This window comes from Branchiostoma belcheri, unplaced genomic scaffold (assembly GCF_001625305.1).
Source record: "Branchiostoma belcheri isolate BF01 breed outbred unplaced genomic scaffold, Haploidv18h27 scaffold133, whole genome shotgun sequence".
Lineage (NCBI taxonomy): Eukaryota > Metazoa > Chordata > Leptocardii > Amphioxiformes > Branchiostomatidae > Branchiostoma > Branchiostoma belcheri.
This window is the reverse complement of record NW_017802747.1, coordinates 402,103-422,673: the sequence shown is the minus strand read 5'-3', so window position 1 is coordinate 422,673 and position 20,571 is coordinate 402,103. Positions and strand designations below refer to the sequence as shown.

Sequence of the window (20,571 nt, the reverse complement as noted above, 5' to 3'; positions counted from 1 at the left end):
CTTTTACGACTGGAAGTGCACATACGAAGTCACTCTACGTAAGATCCTGTAGTTTCTGTAACTTTTAATTAGCTCATGTCAATACTAGCAGAACAGCAGGATTAGCGAATCCTATTAGTGATGTCAAAGGATTTTCACTATCTTGTGTATTCATAAAGTATCCACAACTGGGTACTACGACCACTGTAAATTGCACATACTATTGACACCTCGTCTGTGTTTTTTTTTTGGGGGGGGGCGGTGTTTCCCCTTAACTGATGGACAATATACCATATAAGCATCAATATGTTAGAGGGTTTTTTAGTGGTTAAATTAATTAAAAGCATACAAGAAATTTGGCCCATATTTAAAACAATCTTAGCAGACAACATAGAAAATTAATCCATTATATTCATATTAAATACGTTCAAAATAGTATAATACAACAAAGTTGAGGCTAGTTACAAAGTTTTCATTAAAAACAGCCCACTAATCACAAAACCTGTCTGATTTAGTGATGCCAGAATTTAAATGAGCTTTTTTGCACTGAATGTAATTAATGTTATTTCCAGCCCTAGATGTTTCGAAGGTCAACATTGCTATTTGTAAGAAAGCTACGTCCAGTGGCGTTGGTTTTGGTGGTTATCCGGAGAAGGCAAACGACGGGAATAACGGAGGAGGCATGTATGCTTCTGGGTCCTGCGCTCACTCTGCCGGGGAGGCCAACCCCTGGTGGATGGTAGACCTAGGCACTCAATATCCAATCGAAAGGTATCACAAATTATCATTTGCGTGCATATCCACCGTCTTTGGTGTCTAAACGTTTTGTGTTTGAGTCTACTGTTAATTCCTGATTTTTTTCACTGTACTGTTATGTTCACTGTTCTCACTGTCACTTCTGTACTACGAACTTATCATTACAGTGAACAGATAATTGCTGGACTTTCTTATTCCTGCACATTTCGCCACCGTGAATGTATAGTTCTGTAAACATGTCCATTTTTCTCAGACCGTGAAATTTTGCTACCGTGAACATGAAGCAAATAACAGAATTTACCTGCAAAGTTAACTGTTTTGGTGTATATATCTTTACACACATTTTCGGGGTGTAAGAAATATGTCAATAGCCCTAACACTACAACTACAATTTAAAATCCCGTACAAATACAGTGCATTGCAGATTTAAAAAAAAAGCTTAAATCAAATCATCTGGACACTTCCACATAAAATTATACCTTTACAGGATTGTCGTGTACAACCGTCTTGACTGCTGTTCAGATAGAATCAGTCCCTCCAACATCCATGTGGGCAACTCTCCCGTGCTCCTTGACAATCCGATCGTCGGAAACATAAACTATGTTGCGGGGACACTCGCATATGAATTCATCTTTGATGGCATCTTGGCCCAGTATGCCGGCATCGCACTTGCCAGGGCCGAACTTTTGAATTTCTGTGAATTTGAGGTGTACACGAATGAAGCTGCGTTACTACCAGGTGAGTAAAATACAAGTGTGTATACCTGTGTGTTTTTTTTTGTTTGTTTGTGTGTAAATGTAGGTTTGCGTACGCGTGTGCCTGTTCCTGTGCTTGTGTGTGCGTGCACATTTCTGTATATTGATGTATATGTGGAAATGTATGCACGCACCTTTAAGTGTGTGTTTGCATGTTTCTCAATATTGAAGTTTGGTGGGTGTATTTCTTTGTATGTTTCTGTGTGTTTCTGTGTGTGTATGAGTGTGTGTGTGTGTGTGTGTGTGTGTGTGTGTGTGTGTGTGTGTGTGTGTGTGTGTGTGTGTGTGTGTGTGTGTGTGTGCCTGTCTCTCTCTGTGTGTGTGTGTGTGTGTGTATGTCTGTGTGTGTATGTATGTGTGTGTTTGTGTGTGTTTGTGTGTGTGTGTATGTGTGTGTGTGTGTGTGTGCGTGTGTGTATGTATGTATGTATGTATGTGTGTATGTATGTGTGTGTTTGTGTGTGCGTGCGTGTGCATTTGAGTTTCCATGCTTGCGATTATGTATACATGCCACTTCCGTATATTTCAATGTGTGCGTCAAACAAAAACAATACGTAATATTTCTTAAACTTCGAAATATGTTGGAAACATTAACATTTTCAGACGACTGTGAGGTCGTGCTGGGGTGTCTGGTTCATTCTGCCCCCAACGGCGAACGTATGTTCACAAGAAGTCTGATCACGTACGACAGACCGCCGGGACTCATAGCGAACGTCACCGTAAACATCACCGCCGGACTGTTCCCGACTGTGTCCCTGTACCAGACGATCCACGTCGTTCCTGATGAGAGCCTGGCGGGGCTGTATTTAGAGTAAGTCAGTAATGTTCAATTCGTCGTTGTTAAATATAGGTTTTTTTTTTTTTTATTTACTTCAGAATTCACCTCAAAACAAGGCTCGTGAGAGCCACTTACGTGTTTTGGGTTACAGTGATGACTGCGTGGTCAGATATTTGTTCACCCTTGATTTAAACCGTTGGAGGTTGTAATCAGCGGTGAAACATTTACGGGGAAGCTTGTTCCACAGTGAAGTGGTTCTGGGGAAGAAACTGTCAGCATGAAATTTTCTCTTGACTGATGGACTATTGAGGAAGAAAGGGTGATTTTCCGCTGTTGAGGTAGCTAAGCGTGTTCTTGCAGAGAACGTTCTGAGTGGGGGTACGAGGGAGTGAAGTTCAGCAGAGCATCTGCCGTGGAAATATCGATATAGTAACGCCAGGCTAGCAACATCGCGCCGGTGTGAAAGCGGTTGTAGCAGCGGAATAAACACAAGGTCTGAAGGCGCGGTCTTGGGGTATTTGGTTCCAATTGTATGAAACTTTTAGGCAGGCCTCTAGGTAGGCGTAAGATGCCGCGTAACTCCGTAATAGGTTTCTACTGTAGCACTTTTTTCTACAAGATAGCTGTATTTAATATGGTATCTGCATGGCTATTCCTAAAATACCCTCATTTTTCATCGTACGGCGTATGCAGTGTCACATAATAGATGTAAAATATGGCACTGACATAGACCCATGTATGACATATTGTAGGAGCAGGCACAGATACAAATTTTGGTACAATGCTGAACTTCTGCCTGCATCTAAACAAATTTGGCCAATTATCTGTGTTATACATTTAGCCAGCTGTCTAATCAGCAGTTACTTTGTGTCTTTTCAGGTCTGTTAACATATTGTAATTTGAAAAAAAAAGAAGAAAAATGTCCTTATCCTTTAGCGTTTATTCGTAATTATTGTCATTTTTAGATGCTAATACCGATCTTTATTATTTTGATCCGGAATAATGACTGCTTTACAATAATATTTAGATGCGGGGATAACCATGGCTACATAATTGCACTTCGTTTTCAGACTGATCCTAATGAAGCTCGTAACTGTTGTTTGGTTCACTTTTTCACAGGTGTACGGAAAACTGCAACCAGTACAGCACCATAGCAGCCTGGCCGCTGGTCCTGGACACACCCTCAGAAATACAGGGCACTATAGAGTACAGTCTGGTGGAGTATCCGGCAGGTCATGCTGCTGAGAACTGGACATCTGTGATAGAAGTTGTAAACTCGACTGTTATAGTCCCCGCTGGAATATTTGCGGTATGATACACTTTTGTTAAGCTGAGTATCACGATTGATAGTTGTATCTTGGATACATTACCATCTTAATCAAAATCAACCACATGTCAGTTGGGAAAAGGATGGCCTAATCTACAATTACACTAGCAGCTAACGACCTATGGACTTGAGTGGCAAATGTTTTTATGATTGTAATGTATATTAAGTTACAACTGTAATATATATTCTTATTGTGTGTTTTCCCGTGTATATTGCGTATTTTATCCCAGAGACCTGAGTGTGCTGGTGAAATGAAATGAAATAAAATAAAATAAAATAAAATAAAATAAAATAAAATAAAATAAAATAAAATAAAATAAAATGAAATGAAATGAAATGAAATGAAATGAAATAAAGTAAAGTAAAGTAAAGTAAAGTAAAGTAAAGTAAAATAAAATAAAATAAAATAAAAATAAAATAAAATAAAATAAAATAAAAATAAAATAAAATAAAATAAAAATAAAAATAAAATAAAAATAAAATAATTTGTTAATTATTTGAGTAAAACAGTCATATTTTAACCCCGCTATCTTATCTCGCAGGACGTAGGATTTTACACGATCCGGCTGACTGACACCGTTGGAAGCTGGGAGAAGTTTTCGGATTGGAGATTTGAAGTCCTGCCCAGCCCTTCCCCAGGCTCAGCTGACAACAGTACTGCAGAAGGAGACCTTCAGGACCTATCAGGATTGTGCACTCTACTCCCGGCCACTGGTACTGCTTTGATTGACAAGTTCTGCGTAACTTGTCAAGGTAACGTCATTATTTATAGGTTTCAGGCGTTGTTCTCAAGTTAATCAAATATTAAATAAATTCATTGTGCAAATGTTTCATGGATTTGAGAAAATTGAAACATTTATGAAAGTAAGGAAACAGAGAGCTATTTTTTTCTTTCCACTGGTTCAAGAGTCAGACACAGGAAATTGGGTACTAAAAACTGGCCAAGACCAGGTAAAAGGTAGCTGTTGGCAAGATGCCAAATGGAAAACCCTTTGATATAAACGTAGAGAAAAACAACAAAATACACACAACGAAAAATTTGCAAGCATATGCTGTGGTCAAATATTCCATGAGAATTTGACCTCTCTGATCTGTATTTCTTGTATTTTGTTTCTTCTGTAGAATTTGTTGATCTACTTGGACCACTGGAGACGCAGGTAACGTTTGAGCTGGAACCGTTAGCTGAAATCGCCAAGGTGACGTTTCCTGGAGACGGACCGCCAACCGTGAACGAAATCATCCTAAATTCGTTCACCGGATGGGTGAGTAATAGTCAAAATTGTCCAAACAGCTACCCTCATAAGCTTGTAATCTCACTATAACGACCGCAATTTTTTTCCAACAGACTTAATCATAAAGAACTTACCTAAGCCGACCACTTCCTTACGTAATGCGCACTATTTTAGACCGCATATGACCAAAAGGGGGGGTGGAAAACGTTTTATATAACTAGCTAGAGATCTTAAAAGAGATAGAACCGGTCAGATTGCCATTGGTTTTGACAGCATGGCAGTTTTTGTGCATTGGAAAATGCACCGACTTGGTCACTTCATGCCTTTAGCATCAGTTCATTGTAAAATGAGCGTTATTTTTTCTGCGATTCTCTTGTACTCTATCTTGTCAATATTTTTCTTCTATAAGACGGTCACTTGTTAAGAAGACCATTTTTTCTTAGAACCATGGGTTGTCAACTTTTGACTAGTTTCGTTAAATTCTTTTTAGTCGGCTGCATCCAAATTTAATGTGGTAAAATGCGGGATTTTTCCATTTTATAGGTGAGATACACAAACCTTTTCGATCTTTCATCTGGCATCGTCATCTTGCACGTGCGAATAGGATCGCCTGATGGTCGCTTTATTGAATTCGATCTGGAACCTGCACAGGTGGATTTGCATTTCCTTTGCCTACATATAATTATCATCATCCTAACATGATTATTTACTTTTGTTGCATAAATGTTGATTATTGCTTTGGATAGGTTGTGGCCTTTTCGTGTTGGCAGCGCTTAGGTGTATAGAGAGGATAACAGGTAGTCAAAAGGTCAGGCACATGAAATGGGGTCAACATGACGTTACCAGGATGTACCCATGAGCCAGATGGAATTCGTTTGTCATGGGGGAATTCAGGAAGCAGATCGATGATTGCACAGGCAATTGTTCAACTTCTTCTGGGTTCTTACCTAGCAAGGATTAAATTTACGTTTGTCACACAATCTCAATAAATTCATTTGATTATATTTAACGTATATTAAGATATAAACCTGGTTCTTTGACTTTGTTTGCATTTTTCATTTATCCAAGTTTTTAAACTACGGAGAAAGAAATGAGAGTAATAAACATTCATGGCCTGATAAACATAAATTGATAACTGCTCACAATTGTTCCTGTACTTCAGATAAAGGCACCGACAATGGAGCAGCTCCAGGGGTACCTAGACGGGTTCATTACCTATCCGACCGGCACGTTCTTCAGTCTGATCAGAAGGGGAGAAGCAGGAACTGCTTTTCTCGGTTCTGTCATCGCGTCCTACACGGCTAGTCACATAGCAGCTGATGGTGGGGATATAACAGAGGTGAATATTTTCACTTCCTATATACGTTTAGGGGAGTTTTGGTTTCAAATATTACATCAAAGAATGACAGGTGATCACCATGCCTGGTTAAACCAAATTGTTATACCGCTGTATATGTAAATTACACCATTCATACATGATCATACATATATACGTACGATTGAATAACTTTTTACGTAACCCACTTGTATATTTGCCCGGCATATATGGCCGGTGCAATGGCCAAGTAGGTAGTGTGCTCGCCTTGTATTCGGTAGGTCGTGAGTTCGATCTCCGGCCCAGTCATACCAAAGATTATAAAACTGATACATACTGTTTTTTTCTACTTAGCACTAATCATTTGAGAAAGAGTACCAGTTATAACCCCTGCAGTAGTGATTTCAAACTGTGTGTGGCTCAAGTTCTACGAAACGGAGGTGGGCTTCGCGATATGCGACCATGCTAATGGATGGGGGAGGGTTTTACCTACCCCCCTAATTGTAAAGTCATGTTCCAATACACTTGTAAACCTAAAGCATGTGCGTTTCTTTCCCCTAACTCTTGTGTTTAAAAGGTAACTTTTCCTTGATACCCTTGATGTAGGGAGTGGACACGATGGCAGCAGGTTTCTCTGAGCTGAACGTACAGGACATGGAGACTGTGAACGGCGCATCTCTGTCTCTGGTTATGCTGACCGCCATCCCGGAAATGGTGTCAGGAAATACCCAGGTCAGTTTACTATTGTTAACATTTATTCCTTAGGTTACATATATCTTCCTTTATTGAAAGATTTAGTGGAATCCCTAGGTATGAGTTGCTTAATAATATCAAGGGTGTTTTATTCCATATTGTAAAATGCTCTAACGTTTTGTTCATCTTAGTATTGTTAGTATTGCATCGGCCATCATTCGCCATTTATTATTATTATTATTATTATTATTATTATTATTATTATTATTATTATTATTATTATTATTATTATTATTATTATTATTATTATTATTATTATTATTATTATTATTATTATTATTATTATTATCATCATCATCATCATCATCATCATCATCATCATCATCATCATCATCATCATCATCATCATCATCATCATCATCATCATTATTATTATTATGTAATCAATAGGTTCAAATGAACCTATTTTTCCTTGTGAAATCATTCCTTGCGTACGCATGTACAGTTTAATAAAATAGGCTCAAGTTATTATTAAAACGATAAAAAGCCTGAAAAACAATATTTGAATTGAATTGTTTCAGGTGTTGTCTGCAAACGTACTGTCTGAATGTTTAAAGTCGACACGAGAGCAGTCGACAAATGTGACAGAAATGCCGACGGAGGAAGTTAACAAAGCAGCAGCACTCATGTTTACTGGTCAGTTAATAAATTAGTTGATATCATAGTCTTGAGGTTTCTTTAACGTTGGGTTTGTCTGTTTGTGTGTTCGCTTAAGCTGCCGTGCAGTTGCTTTGAAAGACTAACAGGAGGTTAGGTCAAAGGTCCCAGAATGGTCAACATTTTGTATCCAGGTCTGTGTGCTGGAGCAAGTGGGAAAATAGACAGAATAAGCGAAAAAAATGAAAAAAAATCACGAAAAAGAATAAAAGTCGACATGTATTCCCTAGCATATTGGTTGGGTTTGTCAGCTATATCTATATTATTTAGATCGTGGTAAAATACAGTTAATTTGCATCATGTCTATGCGTTTTCCAGGGGTAGTGAATATATTAAAAGCATCTGAAACAATGTCTGTGTCGGAGCATCTCGAAGACGACTCCTTGACCGACAATTTACAAAATGTAAGTACAGGTAAAATTATTTTGCATTTGACAAGTCGCTTGTTACCATCAACATATCATTTGGTTTCAAGGCGAAATATACCTCTTCTCACCAAAATTAGCGAACGTTTTTGTTGGCCAATAGTAGATAGCTGAAGACTGCTGTGGGGTTTATTTCCTACTACGTAAAGCAACCGTTGTGGTCTAAAGCATTCTTATTATAAATAAATCACACATTTCAAAAGTTGAAAACAAATTATCACACCTAATTTAGCTTACTATAACCCTGTCACAGAACCAAGAAGCCACAGAGATCGGTTTGAAGGCCCTGGATGTTCTGGACGAAATCTACCTGATCAACAGGATGCCGGAATATCCGAACCGGGAGATGTTTGCTGACGTTGCCATGTCGACGGTATGTTCTATTTTTTTTATAGATTAACATAGAATTAAGTACTTTATTTATATAAAAAGAATATCAAAGTGTACTCAAGTACACATTTTTCACTGGTTCTCTTTTTGGTCAAGTTTCTGAGATTCCTATCGCCTTACCTGGTTTCTGTAATCCCTATCGGGCCAACAGTATTGTACATGCTTAGACGTCTTATAATTTTTGTCCCTTGGACAAGAATGATACAGTAAGGGAAGGCAGTCTACCATATCAAACTGCCTTGGTAAGAGTGTTGTTGTGCGCATTTTAGGTGCAAGTCAGAATTCAGCGGGAACTTCAGGACGACCCCTCAGAGAAAGTGTACACTGTCGGAGGAACGGGCGGAAGAAGCAACTCCCTCGTTCGGGTTCCGTCTTTTTCCTCTCTCGTCAATGGTGCATGTCCGGGGGACACAGTCGGCGTTCAGGTTATCTTTTTTATCGTTTTTGTCCTTATACATAATTATGTAATTTAATTGAAGCTGACGTTAAGAACTTTTTCATATTCTCCAACCTGGGGTTAGTGGAAATGATGACCATTCCAATGTGACCCTTTTCGTCGCTATTCGGTGAAGGGAGATATAGAGATTAAAAAACGGGTCATATTACAAAGGTATCTTCCCCACGAAACTCTGCTTTGAGATACTGCATTAGACTTGTTGGCAAGACCTTGCACACACGAAATTCAACTTGTTCTGTGTTAAAGAGAAATGTCAGGTGTTGAGTGTATCGGCATTGCGAGCACGTTAGATGATCATACATCTGACAATATCCCTTCTTATTTCCAGTTTCTGGAGTCTAACTTCAACCCGTTCGAATATTCCAACAACTCCCGGATCATCCGTGCTGACGTCACGGGCCTTCACGTCAAGTGTGGAAACGTCACGATTCCGGTTTCCGGACTGAGTCAGCCGAACGACATCTTAACTAGCAGGAAAAACGGAAGTCTTGAAGACTCGATGTATGTTTTCAAGACGTCTGAACCGCTTGGTAGTGTGACTGTGAGTATTCAAAATGCGTAAACGTTTATCTTGTTGGTTCTTAATAGAAATTACTCTGTAATCAGGAAGATACGCAAATGCGGAACGTTATATGTTACTTTCTTTTGTGCTGTCTCTTTCTCTCTCTCTCTCTCCTTCTCTCTGCCTTTCTTGCATTTTTACAGTCTGTTTCGCGTATCAGCCTCGCCCTTTTCCCAAAACATATAAAACAAATAAACAAATGAAAGTCGCCAAGATGTCTGCGAAGATTCGGACTGGGCACCTGTAGTAAAATGGCTTAATCTAGCCCGTGATTTCTTTTCTAGATAAATTTTATTAACTAAGTAATATATTTTATGCTTTAAAAATATATTTTATGCTTTTGAATCCTTGTTTCAGCTTTTCCAGTTCCTTGTGAAGAAAAACCAGTCGGCATTAAGCTTCAGCTTTGACTTCAACAGCACCCTGTTCCCGCATGGCATCACCTTGTTTCTCCGCAAGGAGGCACCGCCGACTCCCGAGGACTACAACTGGACCACCACCCTGCCTGTTCCTGATGAACAGGTAACTTTATGGTGCTTTAAGGATAACTGTAACGGCTTGTTTTACTTACTAGACATCAAGCCGTTGACACCAACGGATCGATCAATTTCTAAATGATGTGAGGTATCACTGGGCCTTTTGCTATTCTATAAGAGTCGTCTAATGTTATGGAGGGTACAGATGTAGTAGTAGCTACTGTAAGAGTAGATACGATCAGAATGACTGTGGATATGCCGTTCGGTGTTTGGTTTAAAAATAACAGGCTACGTTTTGTTTAAAAATAACGGTTCCTATTTGCTCTAACCAGCTAGCTAGTTAGATATTGGTCAATGCATTTAAATGAGTAACTTTTTTTTTGCATATTAGGGTCTAAACAATAATATATCTGAGGTAATTATAATGTCTGTTACTGGCAGATTGTGTCCATCCCGTGGATAAATGGAACAGTCCTGACATCCAACCCCTACCATTGGCTGCTGTCCCCGGAGGAAATCGACATCACGAATGTTGACGTGGAAAACATGACGAACTACTTCCTCGGTGAGTTTAAAAGCTGTTACTATTCATCTCTGTACTTATTGTTCATATATTTTGTCTACTTGTTAAGCCCCAGTGGGAAAAGAATATGGACGTATTGTTTTCGTCTACATTTTTTTACATTTCAGCGCATGCGCGCTGAAATGTAATAAGACGGATTCTATCCTTCTTTCTTTCTTTCTTTGGTAGTTAGGTAACTCTGCAGGCCATGCAATACCTGTTTACTTCTTTCCGGTTTGTGGGATATGCAATAGACTTGCTGCCATTTTAATCCATGTTCTTTACAAGAAGAAACTTTATGTAGTAACAGTCTCATCTAGTGACATACCATTGATCGAAGTATGGTTACATAAGTTTTTCGGCGCTAATTTATTGATCGTACTACAAATCTAAAGATGGTTGCATAAATTATGTTAATACAAAATAATGCCGCCTGTCGCTAGATGTCGTTGTTGCATGTCCTGGCGAAGTTTCTCTATTATGTTTGCACTTTGACGTTTGCCTGTTGCATGGTTCTTACTCAGGAATGGCAATACGTATGATACTTACTCTTTTTAAAGACGGGCTTTCATGCTTCAATCATAATTCGCTCGGACCTGCCCAATTTTCTCGGATAGCTATGTATAGGTAGTTGCTTAGGCGGTCAGGCAATGACGTAATGAGATAGCTCAACTGGGTAGCGATGCTAGCTGAGTTGCAGTGCACGTAGCGGGGTTTGGACATTGAGAGTTCTCTCCCCGGAGAGGAACTTTTTTTTTTAATTTTTTTTTCTTTAATTTTTTTTTCTTTAATTTTTTTTAAATTTTCTTTTTTTTAATTTTCTTTTTTTTTAATTTTTTTTATGTTCTTCTTTTAATCTTCTTTTTTTGCGGTGCACGTGGCGGGGTTTGCACATAGCGAGTTCGATCCCCGGAGAGGAGCTTTTTTTTTCTTTTTTTAGCAGTCGCTGTTTTGCTTTTAACACTCAAAAACTAATTGTTCAAGTCTCGACGTATGAGTTTTTTAAATTTTCTTTTTAACATTCGCTGTTTTGCTTTTTTTATCAGATGTTTTTCTTCTTTAAGTGGTCTCGTACCAATTTCATCAACTTGGGTAATATCATTTCAACAACTTCTACCTCAATAACGGCAGTAAAACCTTCGTCAGCTGAAATGTCAGCTTTTTTTAAAAGCACTTGTTTTAGTCTGTTTTAGCATATTTTGGTTAACGTAAAAAAGACTGCTTTTATGTATTGTTGCAATAGTTGGTATGTGGGTGGGTCACGGAAAGATAAGGTCAACTGAGACTTTTAGAGGTTGAATTACTGTAACACAACATTCGGTTTATGCATCTTTTGTTCTTGACATAATATTATTTTGACTTTTTGGTGGAAAATGGTCTTTTATGTCAGGAATTAGGTTTGGTCCACCTATCTGCTTGTCTAGTACATCTCTTCAGTGAGGTAATAGTCAATGATTGCTAGAAGCAAGGTTTGGACGGAATATATAAAGATCTCACAATTCTTGCATTTTTTTCTATCAGGTGTACGATTTGGCTCTGAGCAGAACCTGAGTAGTGGACATATTGTAGACTTCACTCTGCACATCTTCGAGACGTCCTGTGTTTATTTTGACGAGAATGTTGACTTGTGGCACAGTGATGGTTGCAACGTTAGTTACCTGGTTGTTTCTTTGTTTGCTTGTTTATTGATTCATACAACCCTTAGACAATCCAATAGTTTTGTAACGTAGCACTCAATAACTCATGGCTCGGGGAGCAATGCACAACTTGCTGAACGTCTATAGCACCCCCCGTCGTAAGTACAAAGTGAATTTACAAAGTGAACACGCGATGGATTCCTTTTTCCTTGGCAAAATGAGGAGTTAAACAATCCAGTTTTGTGTTGAAAATTACAATTCAAATCTATCGTACATATAGGTAGGGATGATGTCCAATGCCAGCCACATCCACTGCCGATGCGACCATCTGACGAAGTTTAGCGGCTTCGTCGCCCCGAATCCTCTCAACATCGCTGCGGCGCTGTCTGCCAACGTTCTAGAGAACCCAGCAGGGCTCATCCTCGTACTTACTGTGCTCGGCATGTACTTCATGGGCGTGTTATGGGCACGGAAACAGGACAGGAGGGACTTAGCCAAGGTAGGGAGAATAAATTACTTATTTCCTTCATAAAGGGAAGAAAAGGAATTTGATTGACCGGAAATAGAAGATTAATGATCATATCTGTCCTTGGTGCTAAACGCCAGCCACACAATATGCTATGGTAATAATTTGAGTTGTAAATAACTCTTGGTCGCTGATATAACTAGTTCCTGCCCCAAAGCAGCATTGTTTAAATTCCAGCGGAAAATTGTGTTAGAAACTGTACTTATATACAGTTAACACTGCTATAGAAAAATCTGGTGGAGAGATGTCCTCTAGACCAGGATTTTTAATGCTGGTGTCAACTGAAAAATTATCTAACGTGTCATCGAAAATTAGACCAAGTATTCCTTATATAGAAGTGATCATTTGTACAGGTTTCACCGTATTTGGAAATGTAGGATTTTCATGGATTTTCCGTATCAGGTTGGAGTTGGAATCCTACCCGGACACAGACTGAACCCCAGAAAGGATTGTCAATACGTCATCACTCTTTACACTGGATTCAAGGGGAATGCTGGAACAACTGCAGAGGTGGGTTAAACTTTTATCTTTCAAATCTTATTTATGATATTACGTAACGTTAACAGGGTTAAATCAGTACAATTGGTACTGATCTCTTATCTTAGCTTAAAAGCTTAAAATTTTTAAACTGTCAAATTTTATGTGTTTTTAATTAACTTTATGAATGTGGATATTCATATTTTGTCAGGTTACCATCGTGCTTTACAGCCAAGACAGAGAGAGTCCTCCTTTCATACTGAGCGACTCGTCAAGAATAACTTTTGAGAAGGGCAGCGTGGACTCCTTTCTCGTGTCGACATCAGAGCCACTGGGAGATCTGACTTACCTACGTGTGTGGCACAACAATGCAGGGTACAGCCCTGCATGGTGAGATGTCTGTTTGTCACTTCTTTCTTTGCACTGCGAATATTTTTATTGTATAGCCGTTTACAAACTGAACAACGTGATTTTATTTTTTTTTCAGGTTCCTGAGTCAAATTGTAGTGACTAACAGAGAAAACAACAAGTCACAGTTTTTTCTGTGCAACAGGTAACTTTAGGGCCATAATTTATTGTACATTTTAACAAAACATAATTGATAAAAAACACCACTTACATTGAAAAAAAATGTTTAACGGCAATGCTTTGTTATTTAGTGACATTCATTTTACCATTTCACTTACACTTTCACTATCCGACTTACAAAACCGTAATTTCCATCTTGTTAAGTCATTCACTTGTACATTAACGTTATCTAAAGAATTTTTAATGTATTAAAATACATAAATGCATATTTCGTTCCTCTATGAATTTTTTTTTAAATTTCACGGCGATTCTTTTTGTGGTCCACTTCCCACCAGCTGCATGGGTCACATTTTGACCTCTAGCTTCCGTCTTCCTAACTGTACACATGTAGTCTGTTACTACACCATTCCTTCCCAGTCGATGGGATTACTACACATAAAATTCCTTATGTTATAACCGATGATAAACACTATAGACAAAACTTTCGTACACGAAGATAATAGATTGGAAAAATTAATTGTATCAATTGAAATAAATAGAAAAAAAATTACATTAAACTAACAAGGAATATTGATTTATCGGCTTCTTTTCTTTAAACCATACAATTTTCTTTTGCAGATGGTTCGCTACCGACAAGGATGACGGGAAGGTTTATCGGCTTCTGCCAGAATCGGGCCCGGATGAGATGAAAGAATTTCGAAACGTATTTCTGGCAAAAAGTTCGAGGTAAAAATTTTGTAAACTTTCTTTTTTTAATGTTTTTGTAATACCATGCATGTATCAGGATGCTTGTTCTATTGATTCCTCAGGTTTTTAATATTCTCACATTTTCAGACAGCTGGGTTGCTCAGTTTATTTTAGTAAAATCAGTTATATCTGTATTTCTGTGGATTTATTAGGACTTTGATCATGTAACCTGTATCTTTTATTATATTTTATTGTTAAATTTGTTTTCTGAAATTGTCTAGTTCTTCCCTTTATACTTCAGTGAAAAAAGACTGACAGGACAATTTTAGTTTTTGAATAATAAAGGCTTAAACAAACAAACAAACGAGGGACAGCAATGGAAGAGACATTTCTTCTTTGTAATAGTCTCGCTTTACTAGATACAAGCTGTGCCTCAAGTGTCTATTTTGTCAAAGTATCTGTTAGATGTTTGCCCTTTTATCATCACAGGGACATGAACGACGGCCACCTGTGGTTCTCCGTGGCGGGCCGCCCGGCACGAAGCCCGTTCACCCGAGTCCAGCGCCTGTCCTGCTGCCTGACGCTGCTCTACAGCACCATGGTCACCAACATCATGTTCTTCGGCCGCGGGGATGACTTCGACCCGCCGGAACCACTCAGGTTCGCCGGGATGGAGATCAATCCACCCATGTCGCTACCGCAGGTACTATTTATCATTCACTCTCCCACTGTCTTACAGCTAGCCATGTTTGCAATGGCTAAATATCTAAATGAACAAACAAGGACGAACTGTTTTTGCTGCTGTGAAATCATGGTTATCTAAACGTATGTATACACAGTTTTCTAAGACAATGTTTTATAGGTTTTATACTCTGTAAAGGAGGTCAGCATTCTATGGCTGAGTATTGTTCAGACATGTGTCTTTGCGTTCGCAGCTGTAACTTATAATGTTTGCAGCTGCATTTTATTGCTGCATTGGCACATAGTTTGCTTCTTCTGGTAAGCGCGAGATGATGATATCATTTTTTTACAATGTATCAGTTTATATTCATAATTTCTAATATTACAAAATATCTTGACGGGCTTTCAGAACAGCTGGAATAGCTTAGTAACCTTGTTGTCTCTTGTGGATGTGCGTTAATAGAGTTTTTTTCAAGCAGGAGTAAATATACGTGTCTTGTCTTGTGCCGCCAATCAATTAATCGTCCTGTAACTTTTTTTTCAGATCATGATAGGTCTACAGAGCGCTGCCATCATCCTGCCTGTCAACCTGCTCATCGTGTTCCTCTTCCGAAATTCTGACTCCAAACCAACAAAGAGAAGGAAAAAAAAGTCGGAGAATAACGCACCTTTCCACAACCTGGCCAAATATTTGCCCGATAAGAAAGAAAGTTATAAACCTCGCACAATTGTCTTATATCACTCTGGCGTTGATACTCCGTCATTTTGGCACAGGGAGGAAACTGATTCCAAATTGAAAAGGCATTTTGATTCTGGATCACCTAGCTATGTACAACCTACAGGACTGTCCATTGATAACACAACGACGGAGAGTAATACCGATGACGATGCAGGGGACTTCGAAGAGAAGGGAAAGTCAAGCATTCCGTGGTGGGCTGTTTACTTCGGTAGGTTGGGATAATATAGTCACAACATTTCTTGTCTTTTTTGCACTTTAATGAATAATCTCTGTTGATTAGTAATTTTGTAGATATGTATCGCTAATAAAAAAATGTGCTATAATGTAGCTTATGATAGCCCTTCTTCCCCCCTAGTTAAATAAGCTAGGAACCATATTAACCCTATTCAGACCGGGCTTTTTTGGGTATGCTCAGACAAGGGGGGGGGGCTTTTGAGGCTCAACAGCTACTTATCGTAGGGCCACCAAATTTTCAGAGAATGGTGTAGTAATTAAATTAATTCATACTACCAATTTTTGTGTAATCATGGCGTCATTTGTACGATTTTTTGGGGGTAAAACCGTCTTTTTTTCGTAAAACGTAATGGAATACAACCAAACTTTAACGAAAAGTGTCTATGATGGAATATTAATGTCTGCTAATTTTTATGTTGCCCTTGGCAACAACACTGACGGCAAAATGACCTCATAAAATTACGCCTTGCATGATTAAGCTGTCAGCCCTTTTGGATAGAAAATCTTGAATTTTGAAAATTGCATTTTTTCAAGATTTTGCCTCTAGGATTAAAGTTTGACTTACTGGCTATCACAGTGAAGAGTAATGAATGATCTCATCAGGAACATTATATTCAGTTCAAATTTTTGAAAATATTTTTTAACATTTCTGTAACACAAAGGCCATCATACTTACCTCTATTCTTGCCTCTAGGTTGGCTACTTGTCTGGTCCGCGAGCTTCGTGGCTGCGTTCTTCACCGTCCTGTACTCCCTGAGTTTCGGACGTGCAAAGGCGGAGGCGTGGCTCTTCACTTTTCTGACGTCATTCCTGACCGACCTGTTCCTGGTGCAGCCGTTCAAGCTACTGTTGGTCGCCATGTTGTTTGCCTTATTAGTCAAGGTACCAGTTTGTTTTTGTTTCAATTCAGAGTCCATAAAAATGAGGAATTCTTATCTCCGGGTACGGAAGTATATTTTTCCTTTGTAATGACTAAGCTGACAGCACATGGGAAAATTTCTCAAAAGGGCACTGACACAGGAAGCTAGGTCCTTAAAGAGAGACATTCATAGTAACGGATGAAATATAAAACCTATAAAGAACTCTAAATGTTTCCAGGAGGTATGAAATATCTAATTTCTTGTTTCACTTTGTGGGGATATTATTAGGCAACAAAACATTTTTTGGTGCTCTGTAATTTTTAAACTAATGGTAAATAAAAGTCTGACCAGTGTTTGTCTCTGACTGCAGCTGTTTATTTTTTGTAGATTTTTTATGCTCATTAGAGTTGTAATTTTTTTTAATAAATACTACAGAAACCTGTTGAAGAGGATGACCCCCAGCCTGCCCCATTACAACATGATGAAGAATACCTCCAGGATAACAGACGGGTAGGATTCTAATGAAATTGAATTTCTTTTAATTCCAATACCTTTTCGTATGTAAATTGTAATGTAAGTGTAGGTGTAATTGATACATTAATACAAACACATGCAAATAGACTGGACATGTATGACATGTAACAATACATGCATTATATTACTCTGTTATGGGTGCTGAATTTTCTTTTAGTAAAGCAATAACATACTTTATTACTGTTACGTGACACATGTTTATTGCTACAATTTTATTTACACTGCACCGTATCGATAACTTACGAGACGGAATCATTGTTTTTGGTGGCGCTGACTTCTTGGAAGTTGCGTAGGTTTCTTTTCGAAGTGACAGGGTTGATATGACGTTTGCTCAGGGTGAAGAATGTGGTCTAAAGGAATGTGCGCAACAAAACATGATGATTTAATAAGCGAATGTGAAATTCTGCATACAGTTGTATAAGTAATGATGTAACCCATGAACGTAAATTAAGTCTGCTTTCGGAAAGTTTGAAATCTCTTTTTTCTTGTTTGCTTGAGTGTCTTCATATTTGCTGTGATTCCCCAAAACACAAAATGCAACCTTGCATTTAATTGCTATTCGTACAGAACGCTGCTATGTTTATTTGTAAGTCCGGGATGCATGCAGTGTCTCGGTTGGGTTAAGGCAGCCTATGGCATACTATGAGTAGTATTTCATACATATGCTTGTAACTTTTGATAGCTTGGTCGCACCACAATTAAACTTCACACCGTTCTAGTAGTACGTGAAACACATTGAATAAAGGTTATTTTGTTTTTACCACTTCTGGATTTTTGGGTTAAAAATCAACATTTTGGTTTAAAAAAAGCTGTTTACTTCATGGCTTTACGCGCAAGCGGTAACAACACATTTCACCATGATATTTTACAAGTAGAAAGCCAACAGCCTATTTATTATTTTTCTTCGAGGCTATTTTGTTTTAAAAGACAGTTACATTGTTTTTTGGGGTCAAAAACGACAGAAACAGTTATTTTTCTGTCATTTTTCGTTGAAAAATCGCCACAGTTAAAAAAATATCGACTTATACGCAAAATAGCCTCGGACAATTTTGATAAAAAAGTGATAATACGCAAACATGGATTACTCTAAAGATCAATTATGCTGTTTTCAGCTGCGCGTAAAGCCGTTTAAGTCATACTCCGTGAATAAAATGCGTAACAACGCGGGTTTTCAGGGGAAACATACAAATGACCGCGAGTGACCCCGAATTCGAACACGCGTTCTATTCGAATGACGTCATATCGAACATAGTGGAACATGATTCGGGTTCGAAACAAATCTGTGGCCATCTTGCAGACACACGCCCGAACTCGAACATGAATATCAGCCTAGGCCGCCTTAACCCAACCGAGGTGGATAAGGGGTAAAGTATGTCGTTTCTGTTTGCCGTGTTTACTATAATTATGCTATGCAGATGGTGGAAACTCGACAATGGTCAACCGCAACAGGGTGGATGCGTTATATGTGGGCAGAGAAGGCTGAAACGCGTCACTACAAAGGTGGAAAGGTAGGATTCATTGTTCTAACATCGTCGTGAATATTAACGTGTCTTGTGGGCGAACTCTTCTTTTGACTGACTCCTTTTGTTTTTATTTTTTCCATTTCAGATTGACTTTTTCGGACCTAGCTGTTTGAACCATACATCGTTTACATATTACCCCCCTTCATATACCCATTAATATCCTTACTGGCTTGTCAATTCAGTTGTTGAGCCCGTCAACCTTTCTTCATATCCTGTCAAGTTGTGTTTGGCTGTTTATATAGTAGCAATGATGTCTGTCACTTGTGTCCGAGTCGGATCCATGTGTATCAACGTTTGGATAAATACTATTAGAAAATAAGTAGATATGTAGATAAATATGAAAATGAATGCTCTTCAACGATTTTATTTTTTTACAAGTAACAGGTAATAACAGCATATATCATAACAAAAGATTTTTAATGCTTGTTTTTCATTTGTCTTCATAGGCATCTGGAAGTGTACATTCTAACTCGCCACCTGAGGAATCCGCACTCGCCGAACAACGGACTGAGAGCAAGCAAAAGCGCAGGAGACGTAAACAGATAGTTGAGGTTTTGATGTTTGGACTGTTTGTGACCGTGATTATGTTGACGTCGTACGGAGAAAGAAGCCCCTTGGCTTTCTACGTGACGAAGGATGTGCAGGGGCTTATTCTTGACAGTGGTGACATCAGTTTCTCAGAGGTAACGACTTGGAGTACATTTTCACTTGCAACTTTCGAAAGTATTGCTTTAGGTGGCGCCGTGTGTGTGTGTGTGTGTGTGTGTGTGTGTGTGTATTTATGTGTGTAAGTACATTTGTGTGTGTGTGTTGGGGGGATATATATGTATTTAGGACAAAAATACACAATGCACTACGCACTCCGTACAAGAGAATTGTAAGTGCGGTTGTGTGTATGTTAGTGAATAAGTGAGTGAGTGACGATTGGAAGTAATTGGCCAGGTTCTGAATTTGCTCTGGGTATTTTTAGGTCAGCATTAATGTATATTGGGTAATAAAGGTATTAAATACAGACGGTGTACCGTTGGGGTACTTAAGATAATAATTTTTGTGTTGCCATGGCAACGGGTTTCTGCATTTTTTGCTAAATTTAGTAATTTTAGTTTCAACAATAGAATTTTATGGGTTTTATGTCAAGTTACTCATGGTTTCTAATATTAATAACATCCCAGATAATTTTATGTAAATTTTAAATTTAAAAATTCAAAATTTATGCTAATTTGATGACGTCATTGGCCCAAATCCAAGATGGCTGTCCATATCATTATAACAGGTATATACAGGTTATTTTCCTTAAAATTTCATCAATACTTCCATTTCTTTTGACAAAAAAAGGTTTAAATGAAGGTCTTTAGTATGTTTACAATGTATTTTAGGCTTTATCATGAAAAAAAAACTTTTTTTTTAAATTCAAGATTTATGGTCCAAAATGGCGGATATCTTAAATATGCATGACGTCATTTTATGACGTCACCGGTGTTGCTATGGGCAACATAAGACTTAGTACACCCTAATATTCTGTCATAAACACTTTTGGTAAAGTTATGTTGTAAACTATTTAGTTTTTAGGGAATAACCAATGAAATCACATTAATGACGTCTTAATGACGTCATATTACGTCATGACATAAAAATTGCATATATGATAAATTTTTACTAGTACATCATCCTCTGAAAATTTGTTGGTCATACGACATACCGTTCGTGAGTTCTGAGGGGGG

General features: G+C 38.3%; 1 protein-coding gene across 1 annotated transcript in view; it reads left to right on the top strand.

Moving 5' to 3' along the window:
• The window catches only part of LOC109464150 (polycystic kidney disease protein 1-like 2), a 31,696-nt gene that overhangs the window by 8,176 nt on the left and 2,949 nt on the right, over positions 1 to 20,571 (top strand). The window contains exons 7-22 of the mRNA XM_019761088.1: positions 4,138 to 4,348; positions 4,718 to 4,857; positions 5,371 to 5,478; positions 9,153 to 9,365; positions 9,744 to 9,908; positions 12,342 to 12,560; positions 12,990 to 13,097; positions 13,276 to 13,454; positions 13,552 to 13,617; positions 14,211 to 14,318; positions 14,769 to 14,982; positions 15,505 to 15,907; positions 16,628 to 16,815; positions 17,229 to 17,303; positions 18,743 to 18,835; positions 19,297 to 19,533. Of these exons, the coding sequence (XP_019616647.1) occupies positions 4,138 to 4,348; positions 4,718 to 4,857; positions 5,371 to 5,478; positions 9,153 to 9,365; positions 9,744 to 9,908; positions 12,342 to 12,560; positions 12,990 to 13,097; positions 13,276 to 13,454; positions 13,552 to 13,617; positions 14,211 to 14,318; positions 14,769 to 14,982; positions 15,505 to 15,907; positions 16,628 to 16,815; positions 17,229 to 17,303; positions 18,743 to 18,835; positions 19,297 to 19,533 (2,727 nt within the window). The remainder of the gene's footprint in view (positions 1 to 4,137; positions 4,349 to 4,717; positions 4,858 to 5,370; positions 5,479 to 9,152; positions 9,366 to 9,743; positions 9,909 to 12,341; positions 12,561 to 12,989; positions 13,098 to 13,275; positions 13,455 to 13,551; positions 13,618 to 14,210; positions 14,319 to 14,768; positions 14,983 to 15,504; positions 15,908 to 16,627; positions 16,816 to 17,228; positions 17,304 to 18,742; positions 18,836 to 19,296; positions 19,534 to 20,571) is intronic.